Source organism: Peromyscus maniculatus, chromosome 3 (genome assembly GCF_049852395.1).
Source record: "Peromyscus maniculatus bairdii isolate BWxNUB_F1_BW_parent chromosome 3, HU_Pman_BW_mat_3.1, whole genome shotgun sequence".
NCBI lineage: Eukaryota > Metazoa > Chordata > Mammalia > Rodentia > Cricetidae > Peromyscus > Peromyscus maniculatus.
In genome coordinates this window covers 149,953,365-149,978,486 of record NC_134854.1, presented here as the reverse complement: position 1 = coordinate 149,978,486, position 25,122 = coordinate 149,953,365, and the positions used below count along the sequence as shown (strand labels likewise).

General features: G+C 49.2%; 1 protein-coding gene across 2 annotated transcripts in view; it reads left to right on the top strand.

The window, feature by feature from the left end:
* Positions 1 to 23,599, top strand: part of Prmt8 (protein arginine methyltransferase 8) — a 91,621-nt gene extending 68,022 nt beyond the window's left edge. The window contains exons 7-10 of one of the 2 annotated variants that reach the window (XM_016006398.3): positions 5,323 to 5,438; positions 12,205 to 12,292; positions 21,868 to 21,989; positions 22,695 to 23,599. In XM_016006398.3, coding sequence (XP_015861884.1) covers positions 5,323 to 5,438; positions 12,205 to 12,292; positions 21,868 to 21,989; positions 22,695 to 22,778 — 410 coding nt within the window. In that variant the 3' untranslated portion in view covers positions 22,779 to 23,599. Of the gene's footprint in view, positions 1 to 5,322; positions 5,439 to 12,141; positions 12,293 to 21,867; positions 21,990 to 22,694 lie in introns of both variants that reach the window. The other variant, XM_006987869.4, reaches the window with a different exon arrangement.
* Positions 23,600 to 25,122: the final 1,523 nt, after the last annotated feature.

The following is a 25,122-nucleotide window of genomic DNA, read 5'->3' as shown; positions in this document are numbered from 1 at the left end:
TTGTTCTTAGCAGCGTGTGGAGAGAACATTCAAACACATTCTTCACTCACATCTACTTAAATATTTATTGAGCTCTAGGAAAGCTCTTTATGGAGCAGCCTTCTAGTTTCCAGAACAAACTCACCTCCTCCCCTCTTCCCTCCCCGGAACCTGTAGGGAGCCCTTGGAGCAGGCACATTGCAATGAACTGGCCATTCTGAACCTACCAGGGGAAGGGACAGAGGCTCCTAGTTAGGGGCCAGCCCAGAACTGGAGAACATGTCATTTATCTTCACAGTTCCTATGACTGCCTTTACAGCTCTGGAAAAGAGAAAAACAAACTAACAGCCAAACAAACTAAAACTGAACAAAACCAAAAGTCAGGCCCCATTTTTTAAAGTGTTTACCTTGGGGTATCTTTTTAAAAAAGCTCACACTATAGTTCTGTGGTACTTACTTAGCTTCAACTGCCGGCACCACAGCAAAAAAAAAAAAAAAAAAAAAAAAAAAAAAAATCAAACAACATCAAAACCCCTAAATTCCCAAAGAACAAGATTCTAACATTTATATTTCATTTAGGATACAGTTAAGTATTCTACTTCAATGTTTTTCTTTTAAACACACATTTTTAGCTAAAGGAAACAGGCCCCTTTAGAGAAGTGCCTTCCCAACAACAGCTTTTGGTTGCTGGTTGCCAAGGGGACAGTTACAGGCAAATTTCAATTGGTCCAAGAAGCACAGGAACAATGTGAATGTGGGGCTTGTCCCACCCTACAGAAAGTAAACTGTTGAGGTTGAAGGCTTCCCTTCCCATCCCCTCTCCTGTTCCCCCCTTCCCCTCTCTTCCTGTCTCTGCTCCCCTCCCCTTCTCAGCCATGAGCATACAACAAAACACAGGCCCTGCCCTCACTCTATTGACCAGCTAAAGGGGAACCTGGCAGAAAGGACCAGGTGCTTGACCTTCCCTGGCTCAGGGTGTGTGTGTCTTCTTGAACAAAGTGGGGAATAACACATCAGAGGAACGTGCAAGGTGTGTTTGAATCTGAAAGAGGAGCAATCAGTAAAACAAAACAAAACAAAAACAAACAAACAAACAAAAATCAGTCCCCTACTGCAGAGAAGGCTTATGGAATCTCAAAGTTGGGTCATCCATTCCAGTTCATCCCCGCCACAAGTCACCCAACACGAGAATCTCCAACCAGCTGGGGGTCAAGAGGAGGGGGAGCAGAAAGAAGACCCGGTGTGGAGGTAGCTGCACTGTGGCTGGAGAGTTGCAGACTCTATCTCTTGGAGTGCTGGGGTCCGTCTGGCTTTTCTACTCTCTACTCCGCTCTTGGACCTATACGTTTTTTATGTGGGGACTTTTCCCCATCGTTCACTTTGCTACTGGCAGCCTAAAACACTTGAGGACATTATAAACACCTTCCATTCTGCACAGCGAGACTGTAAGTGGGGCCTTGAGGTACCCCTGTCTTCCTCTGGAGGCATTCTGAGACAGTGGCTCTGGCTGTCAGCCCTCACAGAGAAACTCAGATCTTTCAGGCCAGAGAAAGAGGAGGGCAGCTGCTGTACTTTCCAATATGTATTCTGTTCGTTTCCAAGAATTTGTGTTTCTGTTTCTTTGGCTGCTTCTGAGACAGTATCTCCTCGTGCATGTGTCTTTTTTATGTGTGTCTCTCTGGATCTCTCTCTCTCTCTCTCTCTCTCTCTCTCTCTCTCTCTCTCTCTCTCTCTCTCTCTCTCTCTTTCTCTCTCTCTCAAGTTTTACTTTGATTTACTTGGGTGTGTTTTCCTTGTATACATCCTGATTGGGGTTATATACAATGCTTGGATCTGTAGGTTGATTGCCTCATTAACCTGGAAAAAAATTAGCCATCATCCATACAAGTGTGTATTTTTCTGTCTGATCTTCCTCATCTTCAGGGAGTTTCATTAAAAATGTATTTGATATTACACTATAGATGTTGGATTTTTTTTCTCATTGTATTTAATTTTGAGTTATTTTTATTGAACTAGTTTTGGGTTTATTGATCATTTCCTCAATGTGTTCACGCATTCCACTAACAAGCTGATTACAAGAATTCTTCCTCTCTGATAGCGTGATTCTGGTTTGAAGAATTTCATTGGCCTTTGAAGACACTGTTTCCCTCTTCTACCCATCTGTTGCGCATCCTTTACCTTCCCCACTGGATTTCTTAATGTGTTTGTTATAGTGACGTTACAGTCTCTGTGGAGCAGTTCTACCATCTGAGCTACAGCTGTGTCTGCCCTTCTCTTTCTCTTTGGATAACAGGTCACATGTGTGCCCTTTCCGGTGTCTTGTGACTCTTCGCTGCTCCTGGGCACGGTGTGTTAAATCAACACAGGAGACAAAGGATAGTTATACCCAGAAAAGAGGCTTTCCCTCCGACAGGGTTTTTCAGTAGGGGCTTCAGTCGAATGGGCCTGCAGTCGTGGGCTTTGAGGTCGCCTTAATAACCTTTACTGTGACGTATCAAGGTCTGTTTCAGAATTAATGTTAATCTATCAACAAGAGATGTTCAGGGCCCTCCGATGTCACTTACATAAGTAGTGGCAGTCCTTCAACAGACAATATGGCCTCTCAATAGACAATTAACACCTGATCCACAGCCTCCCTTTTCTGCTTCACTTCCACCAAGACAGCCTAGTGGGAAACAAACGTCAGCAGAACCAAGAAAATGCATTGCTGAAGGGTCTAGATGCTTTGTCCCTGGAGAGCTGGAGTGGGACAGTCTAGCTGTGGACATAAGACATCAATTAGCCCCAGTAAAGGTACCTAGAGGATGAGACATTTGCAAAGAAAGAACATTTCATTTGTGAATACCTTCAGCTTGAAAAGAACCAGCTGCGGGCCTGTGCTATGTCGGATGCTGTGGGTGCCGAGGACATGGAAGGGCCCCCAGTAGTTGGAAAGGGGTTCACCAATGCTATGAGACTTTAAGTTCATGACTCAGGACCTGAAAAATACCTCAGAAGATCAAGCAACATGAAGGTTTGCCAACTCTGGGTGGAATGACCATGTTTGTGGAAGTCCAGCTTCCTGAGTCTCCCATCTAGAGATTCTAGTCCAGTAGGTCTGGTCAGAGCCCGGGAGCTGCACTTTAAAAAGCATTCTAGAGCACATCAACACTGAGCCAAACCCTTCCTTTTACAAATAAGATTGGAGAAGAGGCTTGGTCCGCACAGGGCCATTCAGCTTGGCGCTCAAACCACATAATGATGACTGCCATATGCCAAGGTCTTTCTTTGCACCTGGCACTGTCTCAGGCACTTTGCATATAATGTCCTTTCAATGCTCATAAGGGCCCTGGAGAATAGCCACATTATCACTAACAGCTCCATTTTAAAGAAAAAGACACGGAGGCTTGGAGAAACTCATGCTTACGTAAAGTTACACAACAAAGAAATGGAAGAGCTCAGATGTGAATCCCAAACACCCAGGCTGTCAACCATCACACATGCCATCTCTGAGGATTTTGTTGGACACTTGTGTAGAGCCTTTTCTAGAGGGAAGGGGTACAGGGACTGAAGGAATGGGTGCACAGTGACAGGTTTCTTCATGGAGGGTTTAAACCCAAGGCAATGTGACTCAGTACATATGTGTCATCTGGGAAGGGAGTGGATAGCAGCCAGATCCCATAACGTGGCCTATCTATCTATCTATCTATCTATCTATCTATCTATCTATCTATCTATTTATCTATCTTGGAGACAGAGTCTCATGTAGTCAGGCTGGCTTAGAACTCATTATATAGCCAAGGCTGACCTTGAACTCTTGGTTTTTTCACCTCCACCTCTGAGTGCCAGGATCAGAGGCATGGACCACCACACTTACCCAGTGCTGGGGATGGACCCAGGGCACGCCAGGCGAGCACTCCACCAGAAGAGCTACTTCCCAGCCCCCACAATGGTGGTTTCAACCAGGAGTTTGGCACCGGCCTCCTGTAATTGAATGGGCCGTGACTGGCATCATCTCTGCAAGCAGGAACTCACCGGCACTCACCCTCTGGGAAATGATTGTTCCTTCTGTCTGCTTCCCCCCATCCCAGAGATCTTTATGTACCTTAGAAAAGAACAGCAGTTCCTTGACTGGCCATTCACACCTCCTTCTTCCACTCCCACTCTCTTCAACACACACAGGGACCTGCATTCCCCAAGGTACCCTTTGTGTGATGAACACTAAAAGAAAATTTACATTTAATAAGAGTTCAGACCAAAGCATCTTTACTTCAAAGCATTTCGAAACCCTTCAGAATAAACAGATGAGATCGTGCTTCTCGGGAACCAGAGCCCTGGCCCAAGCCCTCCTTTTGGCAGGAAGAACTTTGTATGCCTGGCTGGTGTTACACTGGGACACAGCTGGAGGCCAGGGGTCAACTTGGCTCTTTTCCTAGCTCCACGTTGGTGTCCCTGGGCTGGTGTGTGACTTTGGGTCAGGGTTTGTGTGTGAGCCAGATGCCAACTTATCAGGGTCAATTTTCTCATCTGTAGCTTGGAGGCACCATCAAGGAGTTGTTGGGTGTATTAGGCAAAGGTGACTAATCACTCACTAATGCCAATTAGCACCATCCCTGATGGTCTTAGGCCATCAGACTCAAACTCACCAGCTCCTACACTCTAATTCTTCTTCCTTCCCAAAGCGTTTCATTAGTAGTCCATGAGGCCCAGAGCCCCATAAGAATGGTTGCCCCCTCCCCACATAGGGTGATTTCTTATGGGGTGAGCCCTCAGTGAGTGCTTTTCAGATCGATGGCATGGGGGTAAGGTGAGCACCCTCCTGCACCCACCTGCTGAGCAAGCTGGGATTCTGAGAGGTCAGGGAGGGAGTCTGCCCAGTGTCCTCAGAGTAAGCTATGGTGCCAGACTCAGATGGGCCCTTAGGGGACAGGAATCTTGAGCAAAGGCCCAGAAACAGGAAAGTAAATGGCCTGGAGAGGAGACAGCAGGCACATGCCGGAAGTCACCGGTCCTGTGTGTAAGGAAGGACCTTAGCCTTATTGCCTTCTAGATGTGTGACCTTCCAGCAGTTTCACAGCCTCTCTGAGCCCTGGCTGACGTGACAGAATGGGGCTTGCCTTTTCTAGAGGCGAGAATGGCAGTGTGGATGAACAGCTGCTTCACTGCAAGGCTGCCCTTGCAGGCCAGTGAATGAGCAGCTGCTTCACTGCAAGGCTGCCCTTGCAGGCCAGTGATGCTTCCAGTGTTCTGACTGAAGGGAGCAGAGGCTTCACCTTGCTCCCTTGTCTTAGAAAGGCTGTGCTGTAGCTTGTGTGAGCTTGGGGGTCCTGCTGCCTGTCCTCATGTCGCACTCTGTCTCCTCAGGGTGGGAGAACGTCTATGGCTTTGACATGACCTGTATCCGGGATGTTGCCATGAAGGAGCCCCTGGTGGACATCGTGGACCCAAAGCAAGTGGTGACCAATGCCTGTTTAATAAAGGTCTGGAGATTCGTCTGGGTTGGGACTGGGTATGCTAAGGACCCAGTGGTGCCACTCTGGAAAGCGGGGTCATAGCAATTCCTGCAGGGCTCCCTACTGAGGGCACCAAGGCCACTTTGGTCAGAGCCTGGTGACAAGTCAAAAGCTGGTGTTCTTGCTAAGCAGAGCTGCTGAGATGACTCCAGAGTGGCACTGCTGGTAGCGGGGCCCAAAGCGGGGCCCTTGGTAGTGTGAGTGAGGAAGAGAGCATCAGAGACCACACTGCTGGGAGCGGGGCCCAAAGTGTGTGGGGGGTGGGGAGGTGAGGGGTTGGGGTTGAGGTTGGGGGGTGGGAGGGGTGGGAGGACCCTTGGTGGTGTGAGTGAGGAGGAGAGCATCAGAGACCACACTGCTGGGAGCGGGGCCCAAAGTGTGTGGGGGGGTGGAGGGGTGGGGAGGTGGGGGATGGAGGGGTGGGAAGGTGGGGGGTTGGGGAGTTGGGGGTTGGGGGGTGGGGTGGTCCTTGGTGGTGTGAGTGAGGAGGAGAGCATCAGAGACCACACTGCTGGGAGGCAGGAGGAATATGGAGACTTAGGGTAGCAGGGCAATTCAGGGCTGAGTGTCCATCTTGGGGAGGACCTCTCAGACCTCCAGAGACTGCCACTCCAAGCACACATCAGGTTTGCACACACAGAGCCTCCAGCCCCATCCTGGAGCCTCCTCCTTGGTCCGTGCCCTGAAATCCTTTGTCAGGGTTTCTTCAGTGTGCACAACTAGCTGGTGAGCATCTTGGATTCTCTCTTATTATTAAATATCTAAACATGCCTAATTACGAAGCGTAACAATAAGCATTTGAACCCCACCCCCACCACTTTGCCCACCCCAACTCCTCCCAGGAGCCGCCACTGTTCAAGGCCAGATGAATCTTTTCAGTCCCCCTTCTAAGTTTTAACACTATGTGCTAATGTATGATCTGAAACAGAGGCAACTGACGTGTGACTACCTCTAGTCTTTGAGGTTGAAAGACATCCACTTCACAGGACGCAAGTTCATTTTTGGATATAAACCCATGGCTTCTTTGTAAGCCTCATCATCCTACCTGTCTCTCTCATTCTACTGGGGCATCCTTGTCTGCTCTGGGCCCCTGTGCCTCCCTTGTTTTCTGGACGTCTGGGACTGGTGGCTTGGAACCTTTCTAGCAGAAGTGAGGACCGATTCACGGCCTCCAAAGTTGAGGGGAAGTTTCTGAATGGCTGCTGTTTGTCCATACAAAGAACTCCCCCTCTTTTTTGGACATAGGATCCACTGCAGCCCTTGTTCCTGATCATCCCTGTTGCACCACCTGATAACCCCCCCCCCACTTCGCAGCATCCTGCCTGAGAGGTTTAGCTGCAGATCTGAGTCTTGGCTTCTCATCCTCAGGCTCACAGTACTCCCCGCTTATCAGTTCTCTGGTACTGGCAGGAGCCATTGCAAGGAAATATGCCCACATCTTCCTATAAACCCATAACCCCGAGGCCTTTCTCTCTTGGGACTCTGAACAAGAGCAAGGAAAATGGGAGAAGCTCACTCTCAGGGCATGGCACACCCCTGAAAATTCAGAAGAAGAGTTGAGCCTTATGGCTGAGATCTTTAGTCTCTGTGGAGGCTAAGAGAGAAGGATAGAGAAGATAGAGAGTTTGAGACCCTCTTGGGCAACTGTCTCAGAAGCCAAAGCAAGAAGAGGAGAGTTCATTTCAGTAGTTCAGTGGTAGAGCACTTGCCTAGCATATACTAGGCCCAGAGTTCAGTCCCCAGTACCAAAAATAAACAAACAAATAAATAAATTGATGAATTTATTTATTAATTGATTTCAGAAGAGGTAGACGTCAATGAGTACTATTGAATTTTCCAAAACAACACGTAGCCATCACAGCTGCCATCGGGCGCCCGCACAAAGCAGCTTTAGCTTAGAGATAAAATCTGTTAGTGTTCTGGGCACTGGATCACCTTATTGTCTTTGACAGAGTCCCATTGCAATGTGGCCACTGTGTTCCTACGTGTTGCCTGCCGGTGGCCTCCCAGGTTGGCTAGGCTCTCCCCAACCCTCAGCCCCCATGCCTCTCTTTCCCTTTTTCTCCTTTTCCCTCTTCCCAGGTGGGTGCCTCGGCAGCAAGATCCCTGGCCATGTTGCACCTGGGTGTATCTGTGTGCCAAGCAGTCAGACTAGACGGGAAGGAGCCTGGGGAGGGATGGGTGTCGCATCTGTTCCTCCTGCAAACTCAGAAGTATCTGAAGATGTCTCGGGACCAGGGGCCCTCTGCGATGATGCCTCTTTGCTGCTGCACTGAGACCTTCTTATCAGCATTTTCTGAGCCAGGAGGGGGACTGTTTGCCCCGACAGTGCTCGCTCCCACCTCTCTCTCTCTCTCTCTCTCTCTCTCTCTCTCTCTCTCTCTCTCTCTCTCTCTCTCTCTCTCTCTCTCTCTCTGCAGCATCTCACTGAGCCTCCTGGGAAAACACTTGCCCTTCTTCACACACTTAATTGCTGTTTTCATAGCTATTAACACTGCCGAGTGTGACACTTTATTATAATTAAGACTCTGTTTTGACCAGACTTTTGCCTGGAGACATCTATTTGTGACATTATTGAGAGGTGGGGGTAGCAGAGGCCAGGAGCTCCTCTGAAGCTCATTCCCTGAGGATCCCTGTGTTATCTGGGGTTGTCTGAGGACAAGGCAGTGAATTTCCTTGAGGTCTCAAGGGTGCAAATGAGAGAGAAAGAAGCCTTCCAGTAATAGCGCCCGGGCTCCTGGGCATCAGTGGGGATAACTGTGGCTGAGCTGGGGGCTGGGGCATGCACCTGAGCCCCGGGCCTTTGAGTCCCCAAAGCCCAGCCAGGTCTGATCCTATTCCCACAAAAGGGACCCATCTGCCTCTACTATTGTCACGTTAGTGCACAGCTTCATTGCCCTCTGCCTGGAGCCTTTTGTTTCCTCAGAGGCCCCCATTAAGATGCAAATGTCTCCAGGACCCATGGAACACTGTCAGCTAACACAAGATATGACGGATGACATTTGGTTGATGGATGGTCTGAGAGGCTGTCTGGAGATGGGATGCCTGCTAGATGGTTTGCTTGTGCTGGCTCTGTGTGTGTGTGTGTGTGTGTGTGTGTGTGTGTGTGTGTGTGTATGTGTATGTGTGTGTGTGTCTCTGTGTGTGTGTCTCTGTGTGTGTATGTGTGGTGTGGTGTGGTGTGGTGTGTATGTGTGTGGTGTGTGTGTGTCTATGTCTGTGTGTGTCTGTGTGTGTGGTATGGCATGTGTGTGTGTGTGTGTGTGTGTGTGTGTGTGGTGTGTGTCTGTGGTGTGTGGTGTGTGTGTGGTGTGTGGGTGTATGTGTGTGTGTCTGTGTGTATGTGTGGTGTATGTTTGTGTAACCATGAATACAAGTTTGGTGCTCATCGCTGGAAACAGCTAATGACTCCAGAGCAGGTTGTTGGGGCAAAGAAAAAATACCCTGACCTTGGGTTTGCAGGCCGCTATAGTGAAATATGAGTGCACTTGGGGTAAGTGGACTTCAGGATCTAAACCAGCAGTGGTCTTCTCTGATGTGTGGAATGCTGTTCACTGTGCTGACCAGCTGTTTTGGATTCTGAAGTCTAAAGTAAAGTCTCTGCCAGGCATGGTGGGACACACCTGAGGTCCCAGCACTAGGGAGGTAGAGGCTAGAGATCATGGTTCAAAGCCAGCCTCGTCTACTTAGTGAGTTGGAGACCATTCTGGCCTATGTGAGACCCTGTCTCAAAAACCAAAACCAAACCAAACCAAACAAATCTACAACTCCTGTTTTTTTGGAATTGCTTGCTCTGGGAGAAGTTAATTCTGCAGCTAATTATAAAATAGAAAATACTGCTCTCCAAAGAGTGAGAAAGATTGCGAAGGACTACTTTGCTGGAAGACCCTGGGGGATAGAGAAGAGCAACTTCTTCTGGAGGGCCAGAGACACGCAACTGTAGCCAGGCTAGATAGTGAAATGCAGTTTTCACACAACAGGGTGGCTTCGTGCAGAGTGTCCCTTGGAGCAAAGCCAACGTGAAGCCAGGAGTAACATGTCGATGGCTGCGATGGCTGCGTAGTCTCCCAAACTAATGACTTTGGAATCAACTGAAGGGTGTGGAGGTAGAAGCTTATTTAAGTTCCCATTAAGTAATGTGTATATGTGTTTGTGTGTGTCTGTATGTGTATGTGCGCATTTATGTATGTGTGTGCATGTGTGCACATATGTGTTTTGAAAGTGACAGAAAGGGAAGTAATAGATGGGGAAATTTATGAGATCCGGGGGTAAGTCCTAGGGAGTCCTTGAAGGCTGTAGACCAAGAGTGACACCGTTTGAGTGGGTGGGTGATTGTGAAAGACAGCCCAGGAAGGAGGGAAAGACTCCAGGCAGGGAGACCTGTTCTGGGAGGAGGTGAGCCCACGCACCTGTTAGTACTCGATTATATTCCAAGGACACACAAGACAATGAGGTATGGCTCCTGTCCCCAGAAGGATCCATTTTAATGGCAGGGGCTGAGGATGGAGGTGGACAAGGCCCCTACATAAGAGCCAGGAGTCAAGCTGGGCTGGTGGCCGAGGATCAAAAGAGAAAGATGCAGGGACTGTGAAAGAACCTGCATGAGAAGGAGGCAGAAAAGTCACCAGGTGCTTTATGTACACCATTAGTCACTGCTCAGTTCCCTGAGGCTTTCTCTTGAATTCTGGAGCCGTGGGGAGCTTTCAGATGGCGTGTGGTTTGGAGGGACTGTGAGCACTGAGAAAGTCTGTCAGACATCTCCTCTGAAGGGGTTTCCTACCCTGGAACAGTGGCTCCCACTCCTAGGTAGGGTCTCTGCTGAAGGGGTGGGGTGGAGAGCAGACTTGAATGCAGACAGAACCCTGCGGCATTGCGATTCCCAGCAGCAGAGTGAAGAGCCTCCATGGTGGACATTCGGCTTGCCCTGTAGGTGGAAGTCAGGGCAAACAGCTGTGATCTCTCCACTGCTTCTGAAGATGCCTGGACCTGGAAGGCACTATATGGTGGACAGAGGATCAGCATCCCTGGGCTGTCCACAAAGGTCAAGCTGTCACTTATCAGGATGGATGAGATGCTTTATATCATCTATGGTGGCCCCTCTGGCCCAAGGTTCACCTTCCCATTAATTCTTATTCTCCATCTTTAGATGGGCTCTAGAAACTACATAGTGTCCACCTCACGGAAGGCTCCATCCCACCCTGCAGTCCAGCTGCTCGCTGCCAATGACTGGAGGGCTTCACTTTCTAACCCTGCCTCTGCCCTCTTCCTGGCCAGTCTGAGAGCGTTTCCCCTTCTGCAAGGGCCATGGTGGCTCATTCAGGCCCCATCAGGACTGAGACTTGCTTGGCTCCTGTGACTCTATTTCTTCTTTACACATCCTATGACCTTTGTAACCCCATTCCTTCTAATGATTCTAAAAACACAGAGAGATGGGAGCCCTCTGCCCAGTGCCATTCTGTCTCTTCATGGGTCTTGTTGCTGGGTATCTGGAGCACTGCCTGGAGCCACCAGGCACACAGATGCCTGCCTGTCTCTTCCAGAGTCCCGCAAAGAGTGGTTCTTTCTATACAGCCCAACCCAAGAGAAGTTCTTCTTAAAGTCTCACTGGTGCCGGGCGGTGGTGGCGCACGCCTTTAATCCCAGCACTCGGGAGGCAGAGGCAGGTGGATCTCTGTGAGTTCGAGGCCAGCCTGGGCTACAAAGTGAGTTCCAGGAAAGGCACCAAAACTATACCGAGAAACCCTGCCTCAAAAAACAAACAAACAAACAAAAAGCCAGTCTCACTGGCATCTGCCTGGATGCCCCTAAAAGTCTCCAGCAGGGTTTCCTGCCTCAGGACAGCCAGTGAACAGCAGGTCAGTCAGCATCCTCCACTCACAGAAGAGCAGCACATGGAGAGCCGTCTCTGCATTTCACTGACTCCCCACGCAACATCGATTTTCAGTCACTCTCCAGCTGAACTTGTGAGAATTATTAGTTCTTTGTGTTCCGCTTTCCCCAGTCCAAACTGAGACTTCTCGCTTCATGTTTCCCCCTCTTATTTATTTTTTAAACCTGTCTAGCCTTGTTATAAATGGTCGGCGGAACTTCCTCCAGCCCGTTTATGCTTCAGTCCTGAGGCAACACTTAGTGTTCTTGCCTTGGAGAACTTAAATAAAAAATAAAAATTAGTGGGGGCTGGGGAATGAGTGCTCTGATTCATGGGAGACCTGGAAGGAAGGCCCTGCTGTTTTGATTGAGTAGGTCTGTGGTGACTCTCCTTGCCTCTCTCAGAATTTTCTCCCAGGTAATAAAGACGCTGAGCAGGGGCCCCACACTTTGTGAATGACTGGAGGGAGGTAGCAATGCTTGCCTGGCCACCGCAAGCCGTTCTAACTTGCTTTGGTCTCCTCAATCACTCTTGTCTCAACCTTCAGCCCCTTTGGCCTCCTCCCCAGCAGATGGACCTTCCTGGTTCAGTTCTGGTCAGATTTGGATTCAATTCCACTCACACCATTCTCCAAGCGTCCTTTACCTTAGGAAAGATGGAGGAGGGAGTTGAGAGGGTGGTGGGTGGGTCTGGAAGTCACCCCAAAGTAGTGGCTAATCCAGTTTCTCTAGGGGTAAAGCTACTGGGCCCCCGAAAGACAGAGGTTGTCAGCCTCCGGCTTCTTTCTCCTCTGGGCTACAGGAAGTGGACATTTACACTGTGAAGACGGAAGAGCTGTCCTTCACATCTGCCTTCTGCCTGCAGATTCAGCGCAACGACTACGTCCACGCCCTTGTCACCTACTTTAATATTGAATTTACCAAGTGCCACAAGAAAATGGGCTTTTCTACAGGTGAGCTCTCCATTGGTTTTCTGTGACTTCCCCTCTGTGCTTCCTTGAGGCTTATGGGTAGGAACCGGGGCTGGCCTTAACTTGGCCAGACATCAGTTGGGGCTGTGACCTGGCATCTCACGAGCTTTCTCCATCTGAGGAGAGGATGTAGCCCCGACTCTCTTGACTTCCCAAGGAGAAGGTAAACGTGATAGAGGTAGAGTTCCCAGAGCTGAGAGCTGGCATGGCTGTCACCAGGAATGCACTCTGGCCTCCGCTTTGCTCTTCTATCCTTGTGGTCTTTAAGGGAAGAATTCCTACGACACATGGTGTAGTTACACAACACAGGCGAGCTCATTGTAAAACAACATGAGGTGCTTTGGAGGGTGAGAGTGGAGAGCGACCAAAGAGACCACTGTGGGGGGAGACACTCTGGAGGGTCAAGCGTGAACAGTGCTGAGGGAGGTCGGCATTCTGACTTCCGTCCTTAGGTCTACCTTACACTGTGTCTTGTGTTTGAATGTTCCTGTGTGCTCACTTGTGTGAGCACAGGAGAATGGAGGCTGTCCCAGTCAGCTTTCTGTCGCTGTGATAAACACCATGGCCAGAAACAATGTGGGGAGGAAAGGGTTTATTTAATACTACAGCTATTGTTGGTCACTGGGGGAAGCCCAGGCAAGAACACAGAGACAGGAACTGAAGGAACGCTGATTATTGGCTTGCTCTCGGGTTCACATTTCCCTCCTTTTTTTATGCATCATAGATACACCTGCCTAGGGTTGGTACCATCCACAGTGGCTGAGTCTTCCCACATCAATTAACCACCAAGAAAATACCTCGTAGACATGCCCACAGGCCAGTGCAATGGAGGCAATTCCTGTCAGTTCAGAATGGCATGTCTCCACCTGGGGCCAGAGATAAACTTCTCATTGTTTTGACTAATCATCCAAGTCTTGCTGTCTCCGTCCCTGGGTTTACAAGCTGCTGATAATGTGGGAGGGCTCATCCCCATCACCTCCACCCTGCTCATATATGACTTAATACTGGGTGAGGGCAAGATAGGAGACATGGGCTGGGTAAGGAGATTCCCTTTTGAAAAATTTAATGTATTATTATTATAATGTGTGTTATGATGTGTGTGAGGGGTGGGTGTGCTGTGGTGTGCTTGTGCATGTGGAGGTCAGAAGACAACATTTCAGAGTTGATTCTCTCCTTCTACCTTTATGTGGGTTCCAGGGATCAAACTCAGGTCAATAGGTTTATGTGGTAAGAGTCTCTGGCTGCTGATCCATCTCAACTGTGTTTGTCCTCTGGAGATTTTTAATATATGTTTATCTGGTTAGCATTTGTGAAAAATTCTGTGTGAAGGGTAAGAACAGCATAGAGCTTCTGATAGAATCCCCTTCTGGCCCTAGGACAGCCCATATGCACAAGAGGGAATGTGTGTATAGCGTGCAGAGGTGATGGCCTCTATGCAAGACGACACATAACTCTCTCTGGGCTATGAACTGGCCTCTCTCTTTCCTTTCTGCTTTCCCCCCCTGTGTCCATTCATTAAGTCTGTGGTTGTGTTTCCAGAAGATGATTTCAACTATCTTGGTCTGCTTTTTGTTGCTATAACAAAACATTGGAATCTGGATAACTTATGAGAAATAGAAATTTATTTGGCTCACAGTTCTGGAAATTGCAAGTCAAAAATGCATGTTTAGGTGACACCTAATGAGGGTTCTGTGCTGCATCATAACATGGCAGAAGGTACCAAAGACAAGACAAAGAAAACCTGAGAGAGAGAGAGAGAGAGAGAGAGAGAGAGAGAGAGAGAGAGAGAGCTTTCCTGTATGGTAGGCCACTCCTGTGATGTGGTGACTGAATAAGAATGGTCCCCATAGGTTCATGTATCTGAATGCTTAGTCATCAGGGAGCAGAACTTTGGGGAAGGATTGGATATGTGGTCGCAGTGGAAGAGGTGTGTCACTGAGACCGAGCTTTGAGCTTTCAAAAGCCTGGACCAGTCTCTCTTTCTCTCTGTCTGCTATCTGTGGATCAGGTTGCAAAGCCCTGCTACTGCTCCAGCACCATGCCTGTCTGCTTTCCACCATGATAATCATGGACTCACCCTCTGGAACTATAAGCCAGCCCCTAATTAAATGCTTTCTTTCATAAGAGTAGCCATGGTCACGGTGTCTCTTCACAGCAATAGAACAGTGATTAAGACACATGATAACCCACAGGTCCATCCATCCATGAATAGATTTGTATATTCATGAGGATAGAACCCCAAGACCCAATTACCCACCCTGCCCCCTGAAAAAAAGATTTCAGCTCTCAGCATTGATGCATTCACTGAAGACCACATTTCCAACACATGAGCTTTGGCAGACAAATTCAAACCATGTCCTTTGTCTAGGCTGCCTTGAGAGGTGCTTCATTGCCTTCGGGCCCAGCAAGGGAGGGCTCCATGGCTTGGCCCTAGCCCCCTAGTGGGTCCTCAGACATCCCCTTGCTGGGCATGCCCAAGCTCTTTCCCATCACTCCCACCCACAGGACAGCCACTCTGGGCTCCCTCCAATGCCCTAGGCTCAGGGGACTTCATCACTGGGCCATTGTTTCTACATGTTCGTTTGGGATGTGACCCAGCAATGGGAAGGTCCTTTAGCAGAGGGCTCTTGATACCCCTTCTTTCTGCAATAGTCTGCTTGATCTGCCAGGACAAAGGTCCAGAGACTGAATGTCCTCCACGTGAGTTCCTGGAAACTGTGAGTGTGCCCTCAGGGGCTGAGTAGGTGTGCTAGTGGCACAGGGAATGTTCTAGCAGATGTAACCACTTATTTCTTAGATACATGGGGGCAGGAATGCCCTTTAACCTGTGAACAGGAGGCAGGAGACTTTTTAAGCATATCCAATGCCAGGCCAGGTGTGGTAGTACACACCTTCAGTTCCAGCACTTGGGAGGCAGAGGCAAGTGGATCTCTGTGAGTTTGAGGCCAGCCTGGTCTATACAGTAAGTTCCAGACCAGCCAAGGATACAGAAGCCTTGTCTCTAGACAAACAAATGAACAGACAAACAAACAAACACAAATCTTGTCCAAATCCCAGAAAGTTTTCTCCTAAGTCCAGCACTCAGCTTCTGATTACAAAGACTAGTATCTCCTGGGCTCTGTCACCTAGGCCGGACTGGTGCTCTCTTGGCCCTGGGTAAAACTAGAGATTCCCCCACTGATGGGACCATTGCTGAGGGCTGCCCTCCTTCAAAGGTCAGTAGGTGAGCTGAGCTCTTTTTTCCAGTGTGCAGGAGCAGCCTGGAGAGGGGAAGTCAGATTCTGCTTGAACTTGAAGGATAAAGGAGACTCAGTCTAGCAATGAAAAGGGGAGGCTGGTAGTGAGGGGACCATGATGTCTAGCTCTGTCTCTCCCACCTCCCAATGATGATAGTGCAGAGCCTGCCCTGTGGGTGACGAGAGAGCCAGCGGCAGGGGCACTCTGGAAAAAGCTGTGGATGTCTAAAGCTGGACCCTGACCCATGACTCTTACTAAGGCTTATCTTTCTTGAAAGTGATTTGCTTCTGGTCCCAATAGCCTACTGGACTTCTGTTTAGAGTTGATTCCCTGGCTCTGTAGTGGCAGGATTGACATTCTGATGGCCCCATAAGGAGGAGGCTTGGTTAAAGCTCAGCCAGGACTTCAGACTGTTGCTTCTGGGCTTCCTGAAAGAAGGTGAGGATTTGAAGTGTGTAACCCTAGGCTCAGTCCCCTCTGTCTGTTGGCCATCCCCTTACCATTACTCGGCTTAAGCTGAAAGCCCAGGTGGAAGGCTCTTCTCTGCCTTTGAGCCATTAACAAGCCATAGTCCCTCTTGTTTGCACAGAACTCTGCAAAGCTGGGCTCTAGAAGGATGTTCATAGGTCCTAAAATCTTTGATTCCTGTGTCTCTGTGCAGTGACTCTCAAAATATAGTATGTGGACAGCAGCCTCAGCACCACTCGGTTCTGGGAAAGCCTCACCCTAGAACCATCAGTTCAGAAACTCTGAGGGTGACCCAGCCTTCTGTACCTTGGCAAAGCCTCTAGGTGGCCATGGTTCCTACTTGAGTTTGAGAAGCACTACGAGACCATCTTGAACGAAACAGTTGAGAATTCAACTATGCCTGACTCCCTACTGGTAGGGCAAGCCTGTCTCCTCACCAAGGCATATCCTTTGTGCTCACCCAGTCTCCATGCTGCTTGTAAACTCTTACCCTGCTTGCTGAAAACCAGAGGAAATGCGGTTGGTTAGTCTCTTAGCCCTCTCGGGAGATGAGCATCAGTTTAGCGTGTCAAAGACTTTACTAGACTGTGTGGACTTGGCAGCAGACTCTACTCAGAGTCTTCAGTCTGGCCACTGGCAGAGTAATTTTTTTTTGCTTGTTTTTCAGGCTCATAGGTGCATACAATTTGATAAATCCCAATGTTTGGTTCAAGACATGCTGTCACAATTGGACAACCTATGCATGATTCACTTTTGGCTTATTTGTTTATTAATATAATGAGTACCCATGAACTTACCACCTAACTTAATAACTAGGATGGAGATTAATTATTAACTAGAATGGAGCTAAATTATTAACTACAATGCAAAAGAGTAGCTGGAAACAAATTTATTATTATTTCTGTTGGAATGTAAGTGCACGAGCTGTTGAGTAATACTTAATTAAAATATAAATATCAGCTAAAATGGATGATGAATAAATGATATATGGTTATATTTATAATTAATAAATGTAAATAAACTAATTCGTATTCACAGAACTCCCTGTGAGCCCACCTCAGAACTTAGTGGCTTAGTTGCTATTGGTATCTCTGAATGTTTTATCTAAATGTCCCATTTCTAGCCATCCCATCCCTAAATTAAGTAGTCCTATGTCCTGGCTATCGGAAAAGAGTTTTAAAGCAATCATGCATGGGCAAAAACAAGATGTTGATGGTGGGAGTCTGTGGATGCATTCCTCCCCTCCCCAGCAGGTGCCCCTCCCTGTTGGCTCCCCACTGAGTCTTCCATCTCAGACCCAGCGCGGCCAGCTCTGGGGGATCCACTCAAAAAAGCAAATCACATACTGTGTAGCTTGAAAATGCTGCTGCTAATCGTTCTGGCTGCTTTACAGCATCAGGCAGAAGTGCCCAAGGTTCCAGGCTCTGCCAGCCAGAGGCACAGCTGTCCCTGTCCCCTTGAACTCATCCTCTGTGAGGGTGGGAGGAGATTTGCTGCTGCTGCTGTTCCATCCAGGAAAGCCGTGGGGTGGGTGGAAGGCAGTGGCCCTAAGGGAAGCTGGCTTCAAATATCAGGTTTTCCGAGGTACGATGATAGTCACCAGAGATGCCCTTGAGCAGGTGACTTTGTGGGCCTCAGGTGGCCTCTTTCCCACTTTGCTATCCCATGGCACTGAGTCATTTTCCAGGTCAACAAAGGCTCTCCGTGCACAGTCTTTAATTTCCAAGAAGCTCACTGGACAACACAACTCTAAATATACAGCTGGAAAACGTATAACCTACAAAGAAACACTAACTACTTGACCACTAGAAAGTGAAACAGGAAGCAGAATTCTCTTCCTCAAAGCACAAGAGGATCATTTCATGAGAGGCCACTCCCAATGGCTCTCATGGCTCCCTGTGTTTCCATTCCTCACCCAAGATCATAGCTTCCACAGTCCTGCTTGCACTATCCACTGCTTGCCTGATGGTCTTCTAAGGGTGTAGGGTCTACAGGAGGGATGAGGGTGGGAATGCAAAGCTGTGTTCATCTTGGGCATTGCTGGACAAATTCAGGGCCATGCCTGGCACATGACAGGCATCCTAAGCCAAAGATCTTTGTATACACGTTCTTATACCTGCAGTATTGCAAACAGTATTGGCCATACTCACCATAAATATAGAGTGAAAATCAGCAGTAATCTAGAACCAGGATGCTGGGCTGGCATGTGGATCCAGAATATTCTCAAAAGGAACTCATCCTCATAATGACTGAAAGCTGTGCCATCCTGGATTGTGGGTTGGGACTGGGAAGAGGGGAAAACTTAGTCACAGACAAAGAGAGCTTTAGACATCATTCACAGCCCTGAATGCATGGTGTAGTGTGAGTACCACCCCATGCATTGCGGCATTCCAGATATAACTCAGGCATTGTAGAGCACCGGTGTGAGGCAGTGTATCTTTGCAGGTATCCCTCAGTTTATGGATGGGTACTTACACACCAGTTCATGAAATGACTATCAGCTGCCACGGCCTAGCCATCCCCTAATGTGGTTTTGTTATAACTAATCGGTTCTAAGTGGGGTGTCCATATGAAAAGCTTTTATTAAGGATGTTTTGTCAAGCAAGATGGTGAGCTAGTGATGATTGTGCTGGGTGAATGGACATGAACTGTGTCCCCAGGCACAGAGGGAGGTATGGTCACTCTTTACGATCCCTCTCACCCTTATAGTACCTCAGGGGATAAATAGCATGACCTATAGGTCCATGTGGTGGTGCAGGATTTCCAGGGTCACAGTACAAACCTGTGGCAAAAGGAATATAGAACTAGGTGGGGCCTGTTGTCCTTCCCACTGCATCTACCCAGGAGGATGCGAAAGAAGACAGCCACTTTAGCCATGGGGGCAGATACTATGTCTTGGCATGTCTGACCCCTCTGTGCATTGCCTCCCCAAAATTGTTGAATTAGAAATGCAAAACCAAGCAGAGCCAAGCTTCTAAATTCTGCTGTTTCTACTGGACACAGTGGAAAACTCAGATGAGAAAAGATGTTGAGACAGTTAGGCCATGGCTACTGGTTCCACTATGGAAATGACATTTGGAAAATCTTTTAAGACAATTCCTTCCACCCAGGGATGCCATGCATGCCTTGGGCCATTCCCTGGAAGCCAACTGGCCTCACTGGCCAGCAGACCTAAGCCGGTGAAGCTCGGATCCTCAACATCTCTGATTGGGTGATAAAGGAGGCAGCTCGAATCCCCTTAACTGAAGGTCTTTAGGAACACCTGCCTGAGTGGGTGGAGGTGGAGACGGGGGTGAGAGTGCTGTCACTCACACTCCGGCATTCTGCACACACAGCCAGAACTGTCTTTTGACAGTTTATTTAGAGATAATTGGCAGAAGCGTGCTGAGAGCAGGTGGTCTGTAGACAGCAGCGTGCCTTGCAGGCTGGGTGCTAGGTGGGCTGGAGGCCCCAGGTCTGCATGGGCACAGGCTGTGGTCTCTCGCTCCTCCTCCCCCTCCAGATGCTCCGGCTGTGCTTTCTCCTGTGACCTTGGGTTTTCATTGATTGCCAAATGCACACACTGAAGGCTGCCCTAGTCTCCATCTGACCACTGACATTTGATCAAGCCAGCTCCAGGCAAACAACAAAGGGAAGGAAGGGCCTCTCTGCTGTCGTTAAAATAGATCTTGGGGTTTGGAAAGATATTTGAGGTCACCCTGTCTAACTTGGTGCGTGACAAATGAGCTCACTGCGAGTGGTGTCCTCAACACCTCGGGGAGGAATGAGCAACTCAGTTCCCACGGTTGTGAGACAGCTCCAGTTCCTCCTGCAGATGCACAACTGACTCCTAGTGATTCCCCAAGGCGCATGTAAGGCAGAATCTCCTATGCAGTCTTCCATGTGTTTGAAGGACCCTTATGTCCTTCCCAAGTCTTGTTGCTGTTAGCATTGGTTTTAGGCAAGAAGCAAAGTCCACTGGGGGAAGATGAGGGTCTCAGCCAAGAGGCTCTCACCCTAAAGTGAGTCTCCTGTGGCCTACCGGTTTCAGTTAAGCATCTTTAGGCACATCACACATCTGTGTGATGCTGTGCTTTGGGCTCTTGACACTGTCCACTTATCGGTGTCCACTTGATACTCGACTCCGTACTTCTAGATTAAATTTGGGGAGAGCTAAGCAGTGCTAAGCAAGGCTGGCCTGGCTCTGCTCTCTAGGAGTCTGCGAAGGATGTAAACAAGTGAAGGGGAGGCATTCATTCTGAGGCATGCTAGGCATTGTGATGACATCCGTTCTGGATGCCCTTGGAGCACCAGATAGATCCAGGCTGGAGTGGTCCAGGAAGGCTGGCCTTGAAGGATGAGGATGTAGTGAGTAGGGAAGGGGGAGAGTGCTCCAGAGGCAGTCACTGCCAAAGAAAAGGACTGTATCCAAAGACACAGGGCCCCTCCCAGTCAGCTGGAGACCACATGAGATCCAGTGGCAAATACCCAGGAGATGTGAGCATCACAATGGCCTTGAACTATGCGGGAGGGGGTGGGGGTCTGTGGAGTAAGAATCCCCTTCTTTCTGGTCCAGTTGGGAAGGCACAGCTGGAATCTTACAGCAGGACTGGGCCAGGGTGCTGGGTGCAGCACTGGAGCAAAATCCCAGGCAAGTGAAACTACTTGAAGGATGCAGGAGTAAGAAGGAGGGGTGTTGGTAAAGCTGGGAGACTGGTTGAGCTGTAGAGTTTGCATGAATGGTGTCACAAATCTACAAATGATGGAGATGGGATGCTCTGCTCTATACATCTTACACTCCCGAGTCTTTACTGCACTAACACAGGATCACAGGGAAGAGGCCCATTTATGCTAATGGGATTGGTTGCTGAGGGAGCTTTCAGAGTACCAGCTGCTCCCTGGTACAAGGCTGCCTCTCTTCTGACCCCTTACTGAGATCACCAGTTCAATGGGGCTGAAATGTGAGGAAGGGCACTGGGGCCGAGTCTGGAGTTCTGGGGCTTGGACTGTACACCTGGCCCCTTTTAAGTGTTGGTGTATGGGCAGAAATCACTGAGTCTCCCATGAAAGGATTGGTGCTGGCACAAGACACCCCAAGCCCAAGTTTTCAGCACAAAAGGAGATTTATTTGCACCAGAGAAACAAAGGACAGGGAATAAGAGACAAAGACAGGAAATAGAGGACGAAAGGAAGGGAGCAAAGGAAAGGGGGCAGGGGCGCTTGTCCCAGCGAGACAAAGGACTGCCTCTGGATAGAGAGGAGACAGCTGTGGTGTAGAGGCAAGTGGCCGCTTATAATGGGAAAGGGGGAAACCCAGTGTTAGGATGAGTTGGTTAATTTTGAATTAGGCATGTTAATAAGGCGACCCCAGGGGGGCTTTTGATTGCTAGGCTTTGATACTTTGCTAGCTGGACCTTGGTGGTCAGCCTCAGGAGAAGGAAGTGGCCAAATAAGGGAATGGACCTTGGTAGCTGGCTTTAGGAATGTAATCTAATGGTTTAGCAAGGTAGAGGGAGGGCTGGAGAGATGGCTCCTCGGTTATGAGCACTGGTAGTTCTTCTAAAGGTCCTGAGTTCAATTCCCAGCAACCACATGGTGGCTCACAACCATCTGTAATGGGATCTGAAGCTCTCTCTGGCATGCAGACAGAGTACTCATATTAAAAAAAATACATAAGCAAGGTAGAGGGAACGGGGAAGAGCAAGGCCTGCCAGAGCCCTGTATGTCGTGCTCAGGCCTGTGTTGGCCATGCTTGGGCCGGCCAGAGCCCTTCCAGCATGGAAAGCTCAGGACTTCTGTGTGGGTCCTGGGCCTCAGCTGAATCTTGTTCATCTCTGACTCTCGCTTCTTCCCTCTCTTGTGTCCCTCTCCAGCCCCTGATGCCCCCTACACTCACTGGAAGCAGACCGTCTTCTACTTGGAAGACTACCTCACTGTCCGGAGGGGGGAGGAAATCTATGGGACCATATCCATGAAGCCAAATGCCAAAAATGTGGTGAGTCTGAGGGAGCCCTGCATGGCCATGACCACTGAGGGGAGCTCCCAGAAGTCACCTGCCCAGCCGAATGTCTTGTGTACAAATAGAAAAACTTCTGGAGGAGGCAGACAGCAGCTGTGTTTGCAGGTGACAGGGCCTAATTGATGATCTCTGTGTTGACTCTTTCTGACCCCAGTGGCTAGAGGCTTTCTAGACTCTGATCTCAGCCTTGAGGACAGCTCCCGGAAGCCCACAGGAGAGCCTTTGAGAACGGATGTTGTACAAATGGCTCTGCCTCATTTAGGGTGAGCTGAGCCAGTAAATGCAAGAGTCTGCTATAGGAGTGTTTGTTGGGCATTCCTCCAGCTGACCTGGTGAGACCTTGCTGAGGTGTCCCTGTATCTGCACAGACACTCACAGTCTGCAGGGTGTTGAGGGTGGTGTCGAGCCAGACCCAACACCAACCTCAGTTATCACCTAGATGAAAGAAATCCCAGGACTGCTTTCGTGTGAGGACAGGAAGGCTTAGGTTAGCTGTCAGAGTCCTTCCCGTGAGGATCATGGGGCACCAGAATGCATTCCTGAGGACTGTCCATGGAGACCCCTTAGCTAGAGATGCCATGGCTGCCTGTCCCTGTGGGCTTCAAGAGAAGTCCTGTGCCCGGGAAGGGCTACGATCCCCTACCTAGACTCACACTGTGGCCCTTTGCTCTTTCCTCACAGCGAGACCTCGATTTCACAGTAGACTTGGATTTTAAAGGACAGCTGTGTGAAACATCTGTATCTAATGACTACAAAATGCGTTAGCACATGTGGGAAGCTGCAGAGAGCAAGCGAGAAGAGGCACTCACTTCAGCCTGCCACGCTGCCCCAGGAATACTGTTAGGAGGACCACACTCGACAACCAGAGCTTTCCACTCTGCCTTGAAGATTGGTGAACTTGCCAGGGCTCTCCGGGGCCCCACCATGACGGGGAGCCCCCAGCTCCTCTGCTCTGCCCCCGGAGCCCTTCACAAAGGCGTTGCTGTTGCCTGTTGTGCATTGGTGGGAGCTCCGAGGATGGAAACATACCCATGTGCCCCCATTGTCCTCCTAAACTGACTCTACGGATCTTCCAAGTTTTGCATGCTGCAGACATCTAGGACAGGTTGCTTCCACTAGAACCTGGAGACATAGTGTCTTTGATAGCATAAGCCAGATTTCCCGTCTGTGCAGTGGTGAGTGTGTGCGTGTGTATGTGTGAGTGTGTGCGTGCGCGCGCACGTGCTAGTGTGTGTGCATACAGCATATATATTAATTTCCTTGCCCACAAACATCTGTATATGCATGCATATACAACTAAGTGGGCGTACTTGGGCGTTCATTCTGAGGGGCGTGTGCGCATGTGTATGCGCGAGTGTGGATGTGTGTGCCTAGAATCTATATTACTCTCAGAGGAGGTTCTGTTGCTTTTGAATAGGAATTTGTTTCGTGATTAGTTTTCCCCACCCCGATCCCTTAACAGATGTTACGCAGCTATGAAACATTCTGTGTTCTAGCTCTGGTCTTGTTTTGACTAGACTGTGGCTCTGAATCCTGAGCACAGTACCACGGGCTCTGTGGGCGCTCAATAAACACACATGAGAACGAAGCAACGTGGGATACCTGTGTTCCTGATGCTGTGTGGGTGTAGGGGTGGGTGCAGGGGGTAGAGTGGGTGGTAGGAAGCCACAATGGGGCAGAAAACTGTGGAGTGCAGGCCCTGCCTGTGTTTATGTTTGCTCACTGGAAGTAAGTTCCATGGGAGCAGCTGGGAAGTTGTCAGTCCTGCACACCTTTCTGTAGACTGTCTAGGCTTGCCCTGAGGGGACACGAGAGTCCTGGAGCTGTGGAGGTGAGGGTGCTGGGGAAGGGGACAGGAACTGACCAACAGTGCTCTACACATAGCCAGGAAGCTACTTGAAGTCTGAAGGCCCTGGTCTGAGAATGGAAACAGAATTTCCACAGGATAGAAAGACAGTGTGCTTTGTCAGGCTTGGTGGAATACTTGGTCTTTGTTTCTAGATTATTCTTTGGCCTCTGGACTACCACCTGTGTTGTCTCCCATGGGAGAGACATTCCAAGTGCTGGGTAGGAAAGGGGCCCATTGAAAGATGGAGTCCATTGTGGAGTGATGGCGCCCAGGAGGGGTCAGATGCAGAGGGGCCTTGGGCTTGGCTGTGCACGGGAGAGGCATGCTGGTGATAGATTGTTCCAGGTGGAGCTGCCTACATAGAGTGAGTTACAGGGGTTGGTGACAGGGACAGCATATCCCAGCACGACCTGACTCTATGAAAGGCTCCCACAACCTTCTCCAGGACCCAGGCTCCAGTCCCCTGAGCGCTCTTCTAGGGGGATTTTAACATTTTTCTCTACTTTCATAAAAACCAACCTAGAAGGACTATCTAGAGAAGACCAAGCCTACATAAAGTCTATGGAGAGTCCTCAGACAATGACAAACAAATCCAATGGCAGTGTCTCTTTTGTTTCTAGAACTCTCTGTTGTGAATCTTGTCAACTTCCCCAAAGCCTTGGGAGACAGATGCCAAACCTCATCACCCCCTTCATAGCTGACAGATATTGGGACCCAGGGAGGAGCTGCAGAGTTGGTGCAGAGCTGGAGCTACTTCCACGGGCTCTTCCTGCCCTCGTTTGGTTCTTCAGAGCCTTGACCTAAAGTGTGAGACCCTCATTGTGTTTAGAAAAAAAATCAGTGAGAATTATATAATAATCTGCATATGCCAGATGAGAAAAATAGAGAAACTTAAGGGGAGGGCAAAACCTTGAGTTAGAAAAAGGAATTTAATTGAAAAGGGACATTCTGAGGGCATTGGAGGGAAACCTATTAGTGAGCTTCCATTACCAAATCTCTTGGAGAGATCCTGTGTTCTGCCTACCACAAGGGGCCCAGCCTTGAATCCCGCTTAAGGGAGATGCCTGCAAACAGGGCAAAGTCCCAGGTTGCCAGAACCCATAGGAGTCAACAGGTTGACCATCTTGTGAGTCACAGGTATCCATGACACCATTTCATCCTCTCCAGCTATCAGAGAAGAGGGCCATCCCAGTCTCCTCTCACCCCAGTCCTCATTTTCAGCCTCCTGGGGCTGCCCCAGACCCTGTCCTGTGGCCATCA